We start from the raw sequence: 20855 nt of genomic DNA, 5'->3' as shown, positions 1-20855 counted from the left end.
ACTTTACGGCAGCCGCAAATTACAGAAAGCTCAGACGTATATTTGCAAAACTGCTGGACTTTATTTTCACCTCTAAGCATTTTTAAAGCTCATGACATTATGCATCACAAAGTCTTGGGCAAAATGTGAGCTCTGTGCGAAAACGACGATGTCGTTTCCGTTATTAGAGAGTTTTAGTGCCGCTTGCTATTCGCTCCGCTCAGATTTCACACGCTGAGTCACTGCAGGGAACTGCGTAGATTTCGCATTTGATAAGTGCGTCTTAGCGAAACGCGAGAGCGACGCTTCATCTGCTCGCCTGCAAAACGACCGAGAAGCCAAGCAGCCGCACCTGGCCGCACTCTCACGCTCCGCTCAATCGCCTTCGTAAGCGAAGCGAAGGAGGCGAACATCGTTACGCTGCCGGCATCAGCGTTGTGCGCGAGTGAAATGGCGTTCCCGCTAAGCTGTTCTCAAAGTTACTAGCGTAAACTGGTCTGAGCGGAGCGGACGGCAAACGCTCGGCGAAAACTCTCCATTATCTTGTCGGAATCTTGCCGTCGATGGTGCCAAGCATTTGTTCGTGAAGGAAATCTGTGCACCGATGGCCCAGCACGAAGTCCATGTGGCGAAAGTCTTTTGGAGGCACAATGTGGTGGAAGAGTAGCGTTGGATCGAGTGCTTCGGCGAGGGCTGCGACGTCGTCCGGGTCGGCTACGGTGTCGCCCTCTGACGAGAACAGCGCCACGGGAACTGTGATCTGTTCCACGGGGTAGTCGGGAGGCACCATCTGTGGTAAGTGGCAAGGTATAACGTGAAGTCGTCCGCAGTATAATGGCATACTCGCAGTCAATTTAAAATTGAAGCCAATTGGGAGAGAAATAGCATACTTTAGAGCTACGGCACGAAAGAAGAGCCTGATGATTTTGCACATCGTTTTCTGTGGAGTACAAATGATACAAGCATTGTGTTGCGCTCTTAAACTTCGAGCCTAGCAACATAGAAGTTTGGAGAAGATCGTGTAAGGTTCTACGGGAATGAAAACACGCGAAGTTTCTTAGCTTTTGAGAGCGAGCGAGACGTGATAGCAGCAGCCGAGAAATAAACATGTTGGCTCTGGTAAATGCGTTTGTACAAGTACTTCAGAAAGCGCTGGCGACCTTTACACAACGTAAACGCTATGCTAGGCTGTGAAAGAGACTGATAATTAGCTGACATTGCGTCTTACACGTGTTGCAGGTTTTACGATTCCCAACACGAGTAATGCGACTAGGCAAACAAGTGCAAATATTTCAGTATCCGCCTTTCTACACAGCGTTTCAACCGAAGCTTTTCACGATACTGCGGCTGACGCATGGAGGCCAGTCTCACAAGTGTTTAGAGGACGACCGGGCTCGAGCACGCGATCACCTGTACGAGCAAGCACATGCGCGAGTGTGTGAGTAAGCCCGAACATTGATAGCACCGTTTTGAAATGGCACTGTGTTGTGAAAGCAGCGATGCGCGGTAATGCGGACAGCAAGTGACATATGCTGCGAATAGGATCCCCTAACATCCCCATCGCTTTAAATACAGCAAAATAACTTTTTTGAATGGTGTGACACTGCTGCTGTCCGTGGTTGCAAGTTTCGTGAGGCTCATGTGTACAAAATTGATTGTAACATCATCATCATCCTCCGCCTATGTCACTTCCACTGCAGGACGACGGCCTCTCCCAGCGAACTCCAATTACAAGCATTCCGCGCCAGTGGACCCAACTTCATCACACCACATAGTTGTCAGCTGTCATCGAATGCTCTTTCTCTTGACACCCTTTCCTCACTATCGAAGAGACCACCGATTATCCTCCCTGCACGATTACATATGGCCTGCTATACTTCATTTCTATTTCTTAATTCTAACTAGAACATCGATAGCAGGCGTTTGATTTCTGGTACAAACACCTGTCGTTCTGTCTCCCAAAGATACGCCTAACATCTTTTGTTCCGCCGATCGTTTCGCACTCCTCAACCTATTCAGTAGCTTCTTTGCTGACCTTGAAGTTTCTTCTGCATATTTTAGTACCGGTAGCATGCCACGAGTTGAGATTTTTCTCTCTAAGGACGACGGTAAGCTGCCGGCCATGACTTGGCAATGGCTGCCGTAGACCTTACATTTCTTTTTTATTATTTTGCATATTATTTTCCCGTAACTCGGTTCTGCTGCAGCTAACTACTGTTACGTCAAGGAGGTCAAGTAGAATACTTCTCTCTCAAATTTTATTCGCTATATCATTGCTGCTTTGCGCAGCAAAGCGACTGGTCCTGTCGAATGGTCATCCTTCATAGGAGAATGAAGGTTTGTTTACGTCTACACATCGAACGGTATGCAAGCAGCATTGAAGAAATAGCGAAAAAAAAAGAAATGTTACGTCACCTGTCCATACTCTTGCAAATTTTGTATCATTCCATAGTCATACATGGCGAATCTTTTGGATCTGTGCACCTGAAACGAAAAGCGTTGGAACATTTGGAAGGTCTGAAAGATAAAAATAAAATAATTCAGAGCACTCGAATGGCTCCCTTGAGTGATTTGTTGTTTCAGGGTGGCAGACCGACATGTTCTGGTTAACCCTCTTGCCGTTCCTTTGTTTCTACTTCTGGATTTGGTTCTCTCTCAATAGCAACTATACTGCTTTGAAACAAATGGTCTAAAATTTCAGGACATTTTCTTGTACGTTCCTTTTGATTTCTGCCAGATGAACGTACGGTCTCTGTCTCAGTCCTTTTCTGTGCGTACTAACAGCTCTAAACAGAAGAATTGAAAGCTGTGTGGGTTAAGCATTAATCAGTCTTCTCCTCTTCAAGAAGGAGGAGAGAAGGCACAGAGCGAAAGCGTTCGCAAACGTGCCTTACGTCAGTCGTTTTTCTCATGAACTAAAGAACGTTGCAAGCCGGTTTGGTGTCAATGCTGATTTCAGCGCCCCTAACAAGCTACGAGGACTCTGGCAGTCTGAGTCAAGGAAAGAGGGACACAGCATAAAGTAAATGTGTCTTTACTTTGAAAGAAAACTTAAAGTTCGTTAAATGTAAAACAGCTGTAGCGCACTTGTTGCTATTAACATGGGGCCAAGGTTGCATAGATCAAGGTGGTCGGTGTGTTATTACACGTCTTAAAGTGCATCCTTGGCGTATCTTAAATCACAGGGAGAGAAATAACCATTCACACGTTGTCGCGACGATGGTAAACGTTGTTATTGTGCCACTGTTTTAAATACGAAGCATTTTTTGGCGAACATTTGCCACTTTGACAATGCAGCGACCGTCCGTCGCTTCGTTGCCATTATCGTGAGGGTCATTGCCCCTTGCTCCTGAAATCCAGCTTGTCTCCCCGTGGGGGTCGCTGCCGCCTGCTCTTGGAAGCGAAGCGACTGCCCGAGTGGGGCTCCTCCACTGCCACCCAGCAAACCTGCATTTACTTTTGAATAAAGCCAGTGGACTCTCCCTTCTCGACCTGTCAAAATGGGGAATCCTTGCCCCCAATAAGCCGAACTCACAACAAGTGGTGACCTAGGACATTTACGTTATTTTCGTACACTATAGCCATCGATGGCGCTGTTCGTACTCCTGTTGACAGAGACGACGCCACGATTATTACGTCTCTTGTCACCGCCGCAGAGCTTCAGCTTCCCAACATTTGGCCCAAGAATTAACGAGTTTGGTTTATGCAAGTACAGGCCCGTTTTCAACCCCGGCGCATCAGTTCACCCAACGAACTACCTGGACGTCGTCGCCGCGCTACAAGCTTCCAAAACCACCAATGCCATAGAAGACTTGCTGGCAGGCATGCCTTCGGCCACCGCATACGACGACCTGAAACGCAGGGTCGTGCAGCGCGTCGAGCCATCGCAACGAAGTAGACTCCAACAGCTCACCGCCGATGAACTCGGCGACCAACGACCGCCACAACTGCTGCATCGGTTCCACCAGTTACTGGGTGAGCACTCCGCTAACGAGAGCCAGCTTCCAGTTTTGCGCGAGTTGTTCTTGCAACGCCTCCCACAGTCCGCACGCGTGGTACGGGTGGGTTCCGACGAGGTGAATCTCGATTGGCTAGCTGCACTCGCTGACTGCACATGTGATTGCTCGTCTTCGGCACAGATACCTATCGCCGCTGCGAGAGCCTCAGGGCCAGGAGGCCGACTCACCTGGAGGGAATAGTGGACTTTACCATAGGCTTTACCATAAATAGGCTTTACCAGTGCTTTGGAGAAGCTGACGACAGGCAGCAGCACTGACGACCAACTTTGACGCAACCATTCGGCTCCGTCGCTTTCGCGAACAAGCAAGTCGCTGCACTCAGCCCCGTTCATCATCATCATCACCAGAATCATCATCATCATCATCATCATCATCATCATCATCATCATCATCATTATCAACCGGGCTACGCCCACTGCAGGGCAAACGCCTTTCATACATCTCCAACTACTCCGGTCATGTGCTAATTGTGGCCATGTTGTCCCTGCAAACTTCTTAATCTCATCCACCCACCTAACTTTCTGTCGCCCCCTGCTACGCTTTCCTTCTCTTGGAATCCAGTCCGTAACCCTTAATGACCATCGGTTATCTTCCCTCCTCATTACATGTCCTGCCCACGGATGGATGGATGGATGAAAAACTTTATTAATGTCCTTTAGGACGCGCACTAGCGCGCAGCGGGCCGCTCCCACGTCGGGACAGAGAGGCCGAGTCTCTCCACCGCGTCGCGGGCCCGTTGGACAGCCCATAACTGCTCTTCAAGGTTGGGGCTGTGTAGGACCGCATCCCAACGTGAAGAAGTGTTGTTTTTATCGCTGTGTAACGTGGGACATCGCCAGAGCATGTGAGGTAAATTCGCTAAATCATTGCATAGTGCACATGCATTTGTTGTCTGAATTTCGGGGTACACCTTGTGAAGAAGTAGGGGGTTTGGGTAAGCCCCCGTCTGTAGAAGCCTGAGTGTCAAAGCTTGAGGTCTGTTGAGTTTGCAATGTGGGAGGGGGTAGATCCTCCGAGCCAAATAAAAGTGCTTAGTAATTTCGGTGTAGGAGGAAGGAGAGTCCCGATTGTCACTGCCCATTTCTTTTTCTTGATTTCAACTAAGATGTCATTACCTCGCGTGTGTTCCCTAACCCAATCTGCTCTTTTCTTATCGCTTAATGTTACACCAATCATTCTTCTTTCCATAGCTCGTTGCATCGTCAATTTAAGTAGAACCCTTTTCGTAAGCCTCCAGGTTTCTGCCCCGTAGGTGAGTACTGGTAAGACACAGCTGTTGTACACTTTTCTCTTGAGGGATAATGGCAACCTGCTGTTCATGATCTGAGAATGCCTGCCAAATGCACCCCAGCCCATTCCTATTCTTCCGATAATTTCAGTCTCATAATCCGGATCCGCGGTCGCTAGCTGCCCTTAGTAGATGTATTCCCTTACCACTTTCAGTGCCTCGCTACCTAACGTAAACTGCTGTTCTCTTCCGAGACTGTTAAACATTACTTTAGATTTCTGCAGATTAATTTTTAGACCCACCGTTCTGCTTTGCCTCTCCAGGTCAGTGAGCATGCATTGCAATTTGCCAGCGGAAGCTATTTCGGCAGGCACTTGGCTCGGATTTACTTGCCAAAAAGTAGTACTTTCACTTGTTGGGCGAAAGTCAACTGGAATGCCTTCGGCTCGCTTTTTCTTATACATGACCAAAGTAAATGGTGCATCTTCGCCCATCTCTTCTTCATCACTTAGCTCATAATTCGATGTTGTACCATCATACTTGCTGTCTTCTAGGCGAGGTTTCTTGCTCTCGGCTTCACCGTCAGCCATTATTCCTGAATTCGCCGAATTTGATTCCGAGTTGTGGAGAACCAAACGTGCCGGCTTTATGAAGCTTTGTGACGCTTGCAAGGCCCCAGGCTTTTCATTACGGCCTGTAGCATCATTCATATGGCTCGCTACACTTTTACGAGCCTAAGGCTCGTGACGATGTTCTCGGCTTCCGACCACCGTAGTGGAAGGGTAATAGCCAGGTCCATCCAAAAAGAAATTGGGTACTTGTAAGGCGCCTGCCTCGCTGGATCTTCACCCGACGTCTTGTTTAGTCAATCGTCGTCAATGGTAACCGTAAATGTGCAAAGTACCAGAAAAAATCAGAGCACCACATAAAGACAACGACCAAACAGATACACTTCTTCTTCCGCTTCCTTCTTGTGGGTTTATTTGTGCCTGATATCTTAAATCAGTGACAAGAAGTGTGATCACTTTCTCCTTCCATTTCAGGGAAATTGCCTCGTATGTAGGCCAGGGACGCTGCTCAAGGAAAAGTCTAGAATGCATTTTAGTAGACGTGATAGAAAAGTGAAATTTATATCTCGGATCGAATAAGAATATCCGGGAAAACCGATCTTTGAATATCGAATAAGTTATCAAGTATGTTTCTTCTAAACACAAGGAAATATGAAGTTTCCGTCAAGTTCTCATGATAAAACAAGTCAGGTGGTTACGTGGGCCGGATGTACATTTGCGAACAGTCCAATAAGCAACAAATGACTCAAGTTAGCTGGTGCGCCGTTACAATGATTGTAACGAAGGAAAGGAACAGGCACTGCACAAGATGCGCGTTGAGTGTTGACTTCGTTAAATGAGAGAAGTGCGAGACCATAGCACATAGTGCAGATGTGTTTTACATTTTTAATCAGAAGTTGGGGGTGTAGAGGCCACGGCACAATTGGCCAATAATTGATTTGCCTAAATTGAGACAATAAACTGAGATATGGGGTGCCGGTAAGTGAGACGTTCATAACAAATGACTGAAAGTTATTGAGAATATCCTTTGTGCGCTCACTCAGGAATGGGTGCCCCTGCGCAGCAACCGCAGCTTCTCTGCCGCAGAATCATCTAGAATTTCCTCACTTCCAGCACTGTCTGTCTCCTGTTAGCTCTCCGTAAGAGTTCATATTCCATACATATTCGAAGGAAGTGAATATTCGACCAATTCTAAAAGCGAGTTGTGCAGTCGAATACAAATCGAATAGCAGGGACTTCGATTAGCATTCGACATTTCTAATGTTCGCACCCTCCTTTAGTAAAACTCGGGACTCTGCTGTCTTTTACTCACCTGTGCAAAGTGGCGGAGGTTCTGATAAGACGTTCCGATAGGGTAGTGAGCCAGGATGACTGACATTCGCGTCTGAAACGAATAAAACAAAACTTATTGGAAGCGGCAAAGCATTCACGATGTTTTATTCATGTGTTCTATTCACGCCAAAAGTTTCATGGGTTTATCATGGCAATGCCGTGCGGAAAAGAAAATCAGTCGTGAAGCCGAGAGTTGAAAAATCGTCAAGTACAGTTATGAAGCTATCTAGCGGAAAATTTAATGAGACCACTTACTGTGACAGAAACACTATGCAAACACAACAAGGCCTAACTACGCTCAACGGTCGGTTTCGTCTGGATTTTTTTTCTTCTTTGTTAACATATACACAATGCTTACAAAGAAGTTAAGAAGCTTTAAGTTGCCATGTTGGTATACAGGGCAACTTAAAAGCAAATATAAAAGCGGCTGCCGAAACTATGGCCGTAAAAAAGAAGCGGAAAAAATTCCGGCAGAACCCGATCAATTTCGACGTTGATGAGAATAACATTGACGGAATGTAGCCATGCACCGTACTGCGATCAAAACACGTCGTGTATAAGGCGCGTATACAGCCAGACTCCTGTCCCACGCTTCCCTTTAGACAAACTGCTCCATCTAGCGTTTCTACCTTGATTCCCGTGCATTGTGTGTGTGCGAGTACACGTCTTCGATGCCGCCCACCTATCCAAGGGAGAGTCAGAGAGGTTTATTGAAGAGCGGTAGATATCAGTGACACATACCCTGTCACCCAAGTTGGTGCCAAAGAGGTTCATTGAAGATATATATATATATATATATATATATATATATATATATATATATATATATATATATATATATATATATATATATATATATATATATATATATATACACACATATATATATATATATATATATATATATGTGTGTGTCATATAATTAGTGAGCGAGGCTGGTCCATCAGTTGGTTTCGAACACCCTTCCGTCAGCTCAGCAGCCTGATGCTGAGGCAGAGTTCACGGGAAAGAGGTTAGAGACATGAGAAACAAACGTACAAACACAGTGGAAAGTGCGCCAAGTATTCGAAGAATGTAAGTGCATTAAAAACAAAGTTTCGAAAGGCGAAGCATCGATTGCGAAAGCAAATTAGCAGAGAGCTGTACGAAGTAAGGATAGTAGCATTATCGGCCGTATAAAGTTGGAAATATTCGCTTACTAACTTAATTAACAAGCATTGTGTCAGCGCTCACAGGCAAACTTGAACACATCGCACTCGACAGCGGCAGACACTCGCTGTGAAAACGCTGTCGTGAGCAAGCGCGGCAGCACCAGCGAGCGAAGTGACCTTCGTGCTGTTTATCGCTTCAACGCAAACTGAATGTCGAGAACAGCACGTACAAAGCTAGGTATGAGCCGCCTGCAGACCGCTTTGAAAATACGGCCTGCGCGACAGCGCACCGCCGCGCGAAGTACGCAGCTGCTGGCAGAGTAGAAGCCCTCCTCACGCGTTGCTTCCCCGCTCTACTCCGTTTCGCGAGCAAGATTGAGCCGCGATCGTCAGTTCCCCTTGCGCCCGGTCGCAAAATACACTGTTGCTGCCGAAGCCCAACGCCGTCCCACTCCCTCCCGTCCCCCACGGCAATTCGCGCGACGGAAGACGGCGCGTTTGCTCTCCGCTTTCCTCCCTAGCGTACGCCAGATTGAGCCGCGATCATCCCCTCCCCTCACGTGCTTTCGCTCGCACAATGCTACGATCGGCCGGTGGGGATAGCGACCTTCTAGCGCCTCCTGCAACACTGCGACGAATCGCGTCGTGATGCTAACAGTGCATACCCCTCGGACAGACTTGCGGCGTTAGCGGGGCACGACACGCTAGGCGGATCGAGTGTTGTTCGTTGGTTCACGGTCGCGTCACGGGTCAATAGGAGCAAAAAACTCCTGGAAGAGGGTGTTCGGCGTTCCCTAACGGACTCCGGTAACCGACGCGGTCGTTTGACAGACGCTCCAGCAAACTGCTGTGTCATCCCAGGCACCAAGACGCGCTAGCGTGAGTCAAGCGTGATAATCTATGTCTACGAAGCTCCCCTCTTTTCTGTGTGTTCACTGAACAAAGGTGCTTGAATAATTGTGGGAACCCTCGCTCACAACGCGGGACCTTCGGCGATTTTGGACGTCCCGAGTGGAGGAAGGTGGGGCGGCAGATTTCCCTGGCCTATTGATCTAGGGAGAACAGAAGGGTCTTAAGCGAACTTTTCCGGCTCCTCAGTGTGCTTCACTTAGGTCGTGCTAGACTGATGAGATGTACCGTTCTCCACTCTTCATGTAGATATTGTAAATAAACCCAGTACTCCTCGTTTTCGATGAGACCACGTTCCTCCCTTCAACAACGTCCTTAGCTCAGATGAGCCGGACGATGGCATGGACCAGCTGCACCTCTTTACATGTCCGACCCCAACTCTTACAACATACCGAATAGAGCGCGCGGCGATGCTGTAATCGCCCTTGGACTTTACACAGAACATCACGGCGACTGCGACGACATGATCATCGTCATGATCATCATCATCGTCGTGATCATCATCTTAAGCTATTTAACCCCTAGAGGCCCCTTTTAGAGATACTCCTTAAGTGAGTAGCATATGCAGTAAAGGCAGGGCACTGCCAAAATATCTCGTACAAAGTAGCGTGGACGCGACGAAAATTACTACCCAAGAAAGGAGAACATTGTGAGCGTACAAATATTGCATATGACAGTACTTAACGATAAGCTATGCAATTTACTATGTGAAATGGTAGCTTACTATTATAACTTTGGTTGTGTCCAATGACACACTGTTTAGTGAAAGTGAGAAAGCATCGGCGCGTTAATTTTACAGCACTGACCTTTTTAACGGAGTACTCACATGCGTGTCAACGTTGCTAAAGCACCTTTCAATTTTAGGACGTCGCTGAGTCTTACCTTGTTCACCTCCTCCGGGCTGCTGACCATTGTGACGACTAGGGAAGTGGAGCACAGCTCTCCCTTGTAGTTGTCGCAGATTGCCTGCATCGCATCTCGGGGTGCATCGGGAAGGAAGAAATATCCGCTGTCGCCTATTGGATCGAGGAGCATCTGCATCAAAGGAGACATTGTTCATCATCATCAACATCGTTCATTTATGTCCACTGCTGGACGAAGACTTCTCCCAGCGATCCCCAATTACCCATGTGTTGCGTCAGCTGACCCAGTCGTATGCCTGCACATTTCCTAACTTCATCACACCATCTAATTATCTGCCTTGCTTGACTGCACTTCCCTTCTCTTGGCACCCATCCTGAAATCGCAATAGACCAATCGTTATTGGCCTTACGCATTCATGGCATGCCCCACTCCATTTTTTTGCCTCAATATCGCTAACCCCATTTCCACTCTTATCCACACCGCTGTCTTTATCTCTCCTATCAATAAGCGTAAAACCTTTACTTCAATAGCTGACTGCCCTTTGCTTTTCAAGCTTCTCAGTTAATCTCCAGGTTTCTGCCCTATATGTTAGCACTGGTGGAATGCGATGACTGTGCGTCTTCTTAAAACGTTAAATGAACTCAGGCGATTACGGCATGGTATGCTACGTATGCGTTCCAAAACAAGAAGGAATCGTTGGTGCTTGGTGCCATTTGGTGCCATTTGGTGCCAGTTGGTGCCATTTGAGAAATTGAAGACGAGGATTATCGAATTCGCCTCTGCCTAGCAGAAATAGCAATACCAACAGCACTTTCGAGATACCTGTCCAGAATGTTGGCTAAAATTGCGTTGGGGGTTACTGTTAGCATCACACCATACTCTTTGGCGCACGCTTTTCGGAGACACTTGGCAGGAACATCAATGAATTTTGTAGCTTACCTTAAGTTCACATATTCCGAAAGGGGTACTAATCGATCAAGCACACGAAGGCTGTATCGGGCATATAAAATATCCTGTGCGATGTGAGGTATTTCGATACTAATCACCATCATGTTATTCCGCTTAAATGTGTGTTTGGCAGGAGAAAAAGCTGTGGAAGCACTCCAGTTTTTCTGACGTCCCTGAAATATTTCTTTGATTTGTCTTACCAAGGTGCAGACCGTATATATAATTGTCGCCAGATGTTGAAATACACCTTTCTCAAGTGTTTGAATACAGAATTGTACGAACGCTTGCATAATTTGCCCTTTTCCGTGCTCCGCGAGAGTTTTGTCAGCTTGACTAGATTTCCATATTGCTTAATGTTGTGTGCTCTATATAGATAGATAGATAAACTTTATAAAAAGAATAATCAGAAAACCGCTAATGGTCGGGGCCCTTAGTCCAGGGCTCCGCTGGCTCTTGCCATCTTCTCCGCTCTCTTTATCAGCTTGAGCTGGTCGTCGAGGGCCGAGCTGGACAGCAGTGCCTCCCATTGCTCCCTCGTGGTGTTCGTGTCTAGGTGTTCTATGTTTTGTAGTGTGCACTCCCACGTAATGTGGTATAGGGTTGGCGTGGCCCCACACCATGGGCATTCGTCTGTGTAGGCTGTGGGGTGTATCCGATGTAATATGTGTAGTTCGTGTAAGTGCCTGTCTGGAGCCTACGCCAGGCAGCGGCATCTTCTGTCTTTAGATTTCGATGGGGTGGTGGATATCGCAAGCGACGCCCTCTGTGGTAGTTAACGATGGCTGAATACTCGAGGTCGACAGGGTCCGGGTCTTCTGCAGCCGGCGTGATGAGTGCTCGGTTATGTACGAATCCTCGAGCTGCTCTGTCGGCCTGCAGGTTGCCCGTGATGCCAGTGTGGCCCGGTATCCAGATGATGGTTTGGGTGGTGAAGTCCTCAGGGTCCTCCTTAAGTATTCGTGCTAGGATTTGTGCTGCAGGTCTTCCAATTCTTCCCTGTAGGAAGTTGCGGCAGGCCTGCTGGGAATCCGTAAGGATCGTCAGTGGTTGGTTTGCGCGTAGGCCCTCGCGGATGGCTAACGCGATGGCCATCTCTTCGGCTTCCGTGATCGTGCAGGGGCGGGTCGATGCAGCGGAGGTAACGTTGCCTCGGTGGTCGCATGCCACTGCCACTGCGCCCTTGTTGTTCGTCCCATACATGGCGGCGTCCGTAAAACGGGCCGTGGTATTGAACCTGAACGCTTTCTCCATGTACTGGGCCCTTGCTCTCCTCCTGCCGGAGTGTAGGTTAGGGTCCATGTTGCGTGGTATCGGGGCAACGTGAAACCTGTCCTGGACGTGACGAGGTATTAAGCAGGTTTCTTGGGTTCGTGTTGTTATTGCTGGGAACCCCAAGGTTTGTAGGACCTGCCGGCCCGTGTGAGTCCGCGCTAGTCTCTGTTGTTGCGAGACGTAATGGGCTTCTGTCAGTTCGCTGAGGGTGTTGTGCAACCCTAGCGCCAATAATTTTTCAGTCGATGTACTCATCGGCAGGCGGAGAGCGGTCTTGAATGCCATCCTCAAAAGTGTGTCGGCCTGCTTCGTCTCGGACTGTGTGAGGTGGTAGTAAGGCAGGCTGTATGTCATTCTGCTCACCACCAGACTACTGACGTGTCCCTTTCCTTCATTCCTCTGTTCTTGGATGTTACGCGGGAGATCATGCGTGATATCGCCTTTACACTGGTTTTGAGGAGTGTAAGGGTGTGTGTAGCGCGCTGGTTGGACTGCAACCACATGCCCAGCACCCTCAGCAATGGCTTCTCTGGTATGAGGTGCCATCATTGCGGTGCGTGGTATTCTGTGCCTCGGTTAAGTTGAACGTATCTTTTTATGCTGCTGTGGTGTCATCAAGAGCTTTAATTTGGTCACTGCCTATTGTTTTCCTTCGAGAAGCGACACTGCGTCGCCGCTGTTTTTGTAGATTGGTGAGGCCTCCGAAACTGTTAATAGCTTTTTTTCTCATCAAATCCAGTATCTTAGGTAAAAAACTAAAATAAAGCTTTCATTTTACTTTATGCCACTGATGTATTAGACATAATGAACGCGCCCACCAAAGTAACATAGGGGGGCAAAGTGAGAGCGCATCTCTTCCTCTAGCCTGACCGTGGCTGCGCATGGCTGTCCACGGGGCTAAGCACATACGCTTTTGCGCGTGTCTCGGAGGTAATATGCGGCGGGTGCAGAGCTTGGACGTGGTGATATGGCTGGTGGCATCATGTCTACGGTGTTACAGCACGCCTAGTGTAGGAGCTCACGTAATTTCAAGTTTCGGAGACGCGTTGAAGCGAGAGAGAGAGAGAGAAAAACTTTATTGATTCTATCAAGGGGTTTAGCGGTGAGCCATCTTGCGCTTGCTGCCTGGCTCTTCAGCACGGGTGTGCCCCTATTCCAGGGCTCCACTGAGCCTGGCCACTTCGCACGCGTGCGAAGTGGCCAGTGCACCATTGCCCTTTGGGCGGTGAGCTCGCTGCTGGTGAGCAGGCCCTCCCATTGCTCCGCACTCGGGCTTTTATGTTTATGAATGTGTAGTTATGCTTACATTCCCATGTTATGTGGTAAAGAGTTGGTATTTCTCCGCACCATGGGCAGGAGTTTCTGTATTGTGTCGGGTACATTTTACTTAGTATGTGTAGATTATAGAAAGTTCCGGTTTGTAGCCTCCTCCAGTCGGCTGCTTCCTGTAGTGTAAATAGTGTGTGTGGCGGAGGATATTTGATTCTCTGCCCTCTATAATAGTTTAATATTTCCGCACACGTCGGCTCCACCGTTGTAGGGTTCTCGAGAGGCTCTATCTGTCCAGCTCGGTACGTGATCTCGCGAACTAGACTGTCTGCTCTCACGTTCCCTTCTATCCCGGTATGGGCCGGTATCCAGAAAAGTTTGTGTTTGACTTCATTTCCGAGGGTTCCTGCTCCGAGGACGATTCGCAGGGCCTCTTTAGAGACTCTCCCCTGCACGTAATGTCTGCATGCAGCTTTGGAGTCTGTTAATATGGTTAGTGATCTGTTACTTCGGTAACCTTCGGTCGCTGCAAGCGCTATGGCGACCTCGATCTTCCCCCTCCGCTACCGTGCAATTCCTTATGGTTGCGCAGCTGATTCTCTCTCCCATGTAGTCTACTACAGCCGTAGCTACTCTGTGTGTTCTAGTGTGCTTGTCCCACGGGTATAGCCCTGCATCCGTGTACACCGTCTTTTCCTGTGTTGCCAGGTGGCCTTCCACGTAATCTGCCCTTGCCTGCCTTCTGGCTGCGTGTAGGTTCGCATCCATGTTGCGTGGAATTGGACTTATTCTAAGGGTTTGTCTGACGTTGTCTGGGATGTCTGCCTCTCGATCTATTGCCCCTTTCGTATCGTATCCTAGTCTCTTTAGAAGCATTCTTCCTGTAGCCGACTGCCAAAGTCTCGCTATTTGTGTGCTTAGTTGCGCTTCTGCCAGCTCGCTGAACGTGTTGTGTATTCCTAGCTGCAGTAGCTTGTCGTTTGAAGTATTCCTTGGTAGGTGTAGTCCCGTTTTGTACGCCTTCCTTAGTATGGTTTCTGCTTGTTCTCTTTCTAGCTTGTTCATCAAGTGGTAAGGTGGTAAGGTAGCGAGTATGTGAATCTGCTGACCACTAAACTTTTAACCAACTTGATCGTGTCTGCCTCTTTCATGCCATGTCTTCTATTTGAAACTGTCGTAATCATCCTGCTTACTTGATCTGTCGATTTTTGGAGTAAGCTAATGGTGTGACTGCAGTTTCCGCTGCTTTGCAGCCACATTCCTAGAATTCTTATCATGTTCTTTTCCGCTATACGCTGGCCCTCTAAGTTTATTTCTATTTCGGCCTTGGTGGGGTTCTTTCCAATTCTGAGTATTTCCGATTTCTCTGTGGAGCAAGCCAGGCCTCTTGCCTTAACATAGTTTTCTACGCGGTTTGCTGCCTCTTGCAGTTTCTCTTGCTTTTGTCCTAGCGTTCCTTGGTTGGCCCATATTGTGATATCGTCCGCACACATTGCATGTCGTATGCCCTCGATTTCACCTAGTTCCCTGGCCAGGCCAAGCATCGCAATGTTAAACAGTATGGGTGAAATGACTGAGCCCTGCGGCGTACCTTTGCTTGGGGTGACAAAGGTTTCGCTTCTTATATCCCCTAGTCCTATTGTGGCCGTTCTTTTTGCTAGGAAGGCTCTCACGTAGTCATGAGTCCTCTTCCCAGAATTTATGTTTTGAAGCCCTTCCATTATTGCCGTGTGGCTGACATTATCGAAGGCTCCCTTGATGTCTAGTGCCATTATGATGTTTTCTCCTGTCTTGGGTGCTTTCCTTAGGACCTCTTCCTTAATCTGTAGGAGGACATCCTGTGTTGATAGCTTTGCTCGGAAGCCAAACATACTGTGCGGATACAGTTCCTTCCCTTCCATGAGTTGCTGTATTCTCTTTGTGATTATTCTTTCGTATAACTTTCCCAAGCACGAGGTGAGGGAGATTGGTCTTAGGTTTTCTATCTGTAGTTTCTTTCCTGGCTTCGGGATCATTACGACCTCGGCGTGTTTCCATTCCTCCGGGATCGTTCCCTCGTTCCACAATTTGTTTAAGTAGATTGTTAATTGATCTATCGCCTCATCGCTTAGGTTGCGAATGAGGGAGTTGTTAATTTTGTCTGCTCCCGGTGCTGTGTTTTTGGTTAGGGACCCCAGAGCTGCGTTCACTTCTTCTCGTGTGATTGGCCTGTCCATATTTGCGTTTTCTTCCCCCTGGTATTCCGCTTTATATTCTTCGGGTCTTTCCTGTCCGTAGCATTTGTTTTTCAAGGCCTCCATTAGCTGCTCTTCGGTACCATCGTACTGGTGAATCAGCCTCTGGATTGCCTTGTTGCTCTCTGCCTTTGTTTTCCCTGGGTCCATAAATGCTTTCATAATAAAGTTTTTCATCCATCTAATAAAGTTTTTCATCCATCCATCCATAAATGCTTTCAGAATGCGCCACGTTTTGGCCGTGTTGAGCGTACCTTGTAGCGAACGGCTAAACTGTTGCCAGCTATGCCTGGCCAGTTGCGTTGCATATTCCTCTGCTTTTGCTGTGATTTCTGCTATTTTCTTTTTGAGTTTCTTGTTAAGCTTTTGTCTTTTCCATATTTTAGTGAGCCCACGTCTCGCTTCCCATAGCCCAAGCAGACGTTTGTCCACCTCCGGTACTTGCTCGGTCCTATCTATTTCATGCGTATATCTTTCCTGTATTTGTTTGAGCTGCCGACACCATTCCTTGATGGATGTGATCTCTCCCTTTAGTTGTTGACTTCCTTGTCTGAACGCGTCCCAATTTGTTAAATGGGCCAATCCTATCTTTCTCTTGATTGTTCCTGCCTCTATTGACGTTTTTATGATGTAGTGATCGCTGCCTAGGTTTTCTAGCGTGTTCTCCCATTCGACCTGGCTTGCTCCTTTCACAAAGGTTAGATCTGGGCAGGTATCTGGGCATACGCTATTCCCTAGTCGCGTAGGTTGGTTTTCGTCTGTGAGTAGCTCACATCTTATCCTTTCCGCCGCATCACTTATCTTTTGTCCTTTTCGTTCTGCCTTCTGGTAGCCCCAGTTCGGACTTTTCGCATTAAAGTCCCGAGAAGCAGCACGGAGCACTCGGTACCTGCCGCAGGCGCTCTTCATTACGCCATCATTATGACAGTGAGTGTTTGCGGTCTTGCAATAAGGTTGGTTAATGTTTGCATTTACTTGCGCGACACAGCAACTACGACTTAGTAATAATAATAATAATAATATTTGGGGTTTTACGTGCCAAAACCACTTTCTGATTATGAGGCACGCCGTAGTGGAGGACTCCGGAAATTTTGACCACCTGGGGTTCTTTAACGTGCACCTAAATCTAAGCACACGGGTGTTTTCGCATTTCGCCCCCATCGAAATGCGGCCGCCGTGGCCGGGATCCGATTACGACTTAGTAGTTCCTTAGGAGGTGAACAGAGTTTGTTGACTGACTGACTTAAACGAGTCTTTACTACATATTACGGCCCACAAGAACTACGAAGCTAACATCATGTAGTTGTGCAATTCCTTGATATCGCTTTCGCACAAAACTAGTTTTATATATATATATATATATATATATATATAGATATATATATGGTGCATTTCACGGTGCTCTTCACCAGACCACCGTCAGTTGCACTTGCTCCTAGACATGTGTCGAGCGAGCTCCTGCACAACACTATGGAATGTGGTGAGCGTGGGTCAAGTCATGGATCCAGGACCTTAAAGAGATGTGACGTAATGTCTAAAGTATTTCTCCCATATTTGCCGGTAAATGGCGACTGAACTTTTCTGGCTTTCTAAAGACTTCTCTAAGCACGTTTTCTTTCTTTTGCAGAACGCTTAAAAAAGCGAATGTCTAGACCCTTGCGTTTCCCGCAGGTAGGCAACGTGGCTACGTGGACAATAGCAGCAAGATAAATGGCAACCATAATTTTCCTTAATACTTCAATGAGGTAATTTCCACTTTAATTACGCCGCTTAGGATGCATGTCGCCATTGAGAAATTGAAGGAGAGCAGTAGTGGGGAAACCCTTAGAAGTGCTAAGACAAGTACCACTTTCTAAGTATCCTACCTCAAAATTTACTAACAAAATGCGACGGCATTGTGCTTCAGACTATCTCGAAATTTTAAAGGGACACTTTTGGGAAAATGTTGCCTGGGAGATTAATGTATTTCTAGCGCATTCTGAGATCGCATATCTTGAAAGTCACGCTAGGCTTCTGCAGGAATGACTTCACAACTGCTCTGCTTTAATCTGTAATTGCGACACGTGCTACGAAACCTGAAATTAGAAAGTTATGCGCACATTTGGGTAATTGGCAAAATTATCGCTGAAATTTCTTGTTTCTGCTTATGTTTGCTTAGACACGTAGTCTCTCTGCGAAAACCACATGTGTCTCCATACGGTAATTTTTTTAAAGCGCTAGACGTAAGAGAAAGAACATCGTTATTATAGACATAAGGAAAACAAGAAAGATGGTTGCAAAGCGCGCGGAATATTGAAATAGTTTTCCACACTTTTACATTGCAGTTGCTGGCACAGTTAGGCTCTTGTCATCTGTTGTTGATGTTGAAGCTTACGAAGCATGTCCTCAGGTTAGATGCGTATTGAACTCTGTTCTTTGGCTACTTAGGCGCTGCTTACACAATAATCAACTTCCGATGCATGAACTGTTCAACTGCTCTTCTGGTTGGTTGGCAGAGAATTTCGTGCGCATATTTTCCTACTATGCGGTTGCTAAAGGAAATGGCCAGATTAGTCAGCCAATGTAGAATATCCAAACGGCCAGACATAACTGCTACTTACGAAGATTGGATCAGAGAATGCGATGATCTCGGGAAAAGGGAATTGGATTCCCGATAAGTTTGCCACTGGACCATAGCCCATAAGGAGGTCGACCTACAACGAAAAACGGTTAACAAATTTTACAAGCCGTCTTGAGGTGTCTTGAAGTATGTCTCGCTCTTATCCATTTCACGTGACCATTGATTGCTAAGGAGCACTTGTACGACGGTGCACCATGTGCTTATCCTTTGGAGCAATGCTACACATCACAACTCGGCTATGTATTATGCCGCAAATCTTTCTCGTTCGGTAGCATCGCACCGTTCGCTTCTTGTTTGTAGCGGTAGACGTATTTAAACAGTATCGGATGCTTTACTCACAAAGGCATTAGTGCGCTGGGTCCGTTCTTCAATACAGAGTGTACCGGTGATGGTTACCGCAAACGTAAATGCTACCGACGGTTAGCGGCTAGTGACGCAAATTTTTAGGAAATAAAATGGCTGCAAATTTATCTCATCGCAATAATGCTGGAATTGTTTAAGTTTTCTGGGGATTCTAGACATAACGGGTCTTAATATATAAAGGTGGCAAAGTTTGCAAGCTTGTTTATTTTGACAGTTTCCAGGCAGCCTACGTTTGCTTATTTTAAATGATGGTTACAACCGCGCGTCCTTAAAATGATCCATCGTGTTTGCCATGGCCGAAGGTACCTAGCATTAACTTCAGGGAAATGTTAGGGATGTAAGACATAGATCAGTGCCTGCGCTGCGCTATATATTTGGAACTGGGCCAACCGCGGTCACGGCTTATTATTAAAGCGATTCGATCCCGGAGATAGTGTAATCAAAAGTGGCCCCATCTTTGAAACTATGCAATCTGCAGTCTGCGGGTCAATTGGGTCGCGTTGTGGAGGGTTACACCTGGTCAGTTCGATGCCTGGGCAAATATGCGTGAATAAACACTCAGCACTGTGGCAGTGTGTCGCACTAAACATGTGTCACGGGAACGAAGCGTATTCTGTAAGCCGAAAGAAACCGTCTTGAAGACTTGGCAAGATTTCGCTACGCAGCAAAAAAGGGGTGCAGAACCCGGATATAATGACATTCACATTACCTGCCAAGCCAGATGACGTAGATCTGCTATGGGTAACAAACGCGAACATTTCGTGAGAAGTCCGGGAGACGCTTGCGAATTGTTGCAAATGTTACATTGTTGTTGCTGTTAAAATATTATTGCTGCATTATTACCAACATTTCTTTTCACTCTAATGCTGCTCCGCTCCTTCAGGCTAACTTCATTCTTTCCATATCTGGCTTGTTTAAACTTAATTAACTTATCACTCTAGGTAGATTACTTAACAAACAGCTCGCGTTTCAATTAATTGATCCTAGGTTGCTCACTAATACCAAGAGCAGTAGGTTTGCACATAATCGCAACTTTCTATTACCTAAATGCAACACGAATCACGGCAAAATGACTTTCTCCCTCTCAGCGATTCAACTATGGAATGACTTACCCCATGCTCTTAAATAATCATCATCCTTGCATGCATTCAGATATGAACTTAAAAATTTCATTTTGTATAATTAGTAGTCCTGATTAATTACTTCGTACCTAAAGTGTGTACTTCATTTATTAAATAGGTTATAACAATTTAGATCGGTAATGTGCGAATTTTTTTTGTCATGTATGACTCCTTGTATAAAAATTGAATGTATTCCTTTTCACTACTTCGTTCACTTTTTATTTACTTATCTATTGCATAATTTTACACTGCTGTATTAACTAATCATTTTTTTTCAATCTTGGTAACTGAGGGTCCCGCTGCAGTCGTTTGATTTTGGGAACCTTGTCTGTATACTATAAACAACCAACTATGTATCTTGAAAGTATAATAAACTGAAACTGAAATAAATCTGCCCGTATCATGTGTCTCTTTGCAAAGCATGGACCCGTAACCTTTCAAGAAAGCTTCGCCTCACATATTGGGACATTGTGGTGACTATGAAGAACACAGCAGTAAAAACTGTGAATCACGAAGGAAGGTTTTATTAAAATACGAGCTATACTCAAGCACAGCGATAGCGGGGAGCACTGTCGATGATCGTCGAAATCTGCTCAGTGTATCAAGCATGTCGGCTTCTACAGATGACCCTCCAAGGTTGCAGCGTAATCTGTCGTGCCCGCGTGCCTACAGAATTTGCGTAGCCCATACAATCAGATTAAATCTAACAAGGTTTGGTGAGGAGAGACAACGGATGGAACCATCGGTAACATTCGAGAAAATCTAATACATGCAGGCGCGGCGTGCGCCGAGAGATAACGTTTAGCATTTTAATAATAATAATAATATATGGGGTTTTACGTGCCAAAACCACTTTCTGATTATGAGGCACGCCGTAGTGGGGGACTCCGGAAATTTTGACCACCTGGGGTTCTTTAACGTGCACCTAAATCTAAGTACACGGGTGTTTTCGCATTTCGCCCCCACCGAAATGCGGC

The 20855-nt window shown here is 46.6% G+C and overlaps 1 protein-coding gene across 1 annotated transcript; it reads right to left on the bottom strand.

The window, feature by feature from the left end:
• Positions 1–389: 389 nt before the first annotated feature.
• LOC135899938 (gastric triacylglycerol lipase-like) lies at positions 390–10163 on the bottom strand. Its single transcript, XM_065429316.2, has 4 exons — positions 10070–10163; positions 7108–7179; positions 2395–2463; positions 390–769 (listed from the first exon to the last, which is right to left on the bottom strand). The coding sequence occupies exons 1-4, from the start codon at positions 10157–10159 to the stop codon at positions 518–520; spliced, it is 483 nt and encodes a 160-aa protein (XP_065285388.2). The 5' UTR covers positions 10160–10163; the 3' UTR covers positions 390–517.
• Between the last annotated feature and the right edge of the window lie 10692 nt (positions 10164–20855).

Source organism: Dermacentor albipictus, chromosome 10 (assembly GCF_038994185.2).
Source record: "Dermacentor albipictus isolate Rhodes 1998 colony chromosome 10, USDA_Dalb.pri_finalv2, whole genome shotgun sequence".
Classification (NCBI taxonomy): domain Eukaryota; kingdom Metazoa; phylum Arthropoda; class Arachnida; order Ixodida; family Ixodidae; genus Dermacentor; species Dermacentor albipictus.
This window is presented reverse-complemented; position numbering and strand designations above follow the sequence as displayed.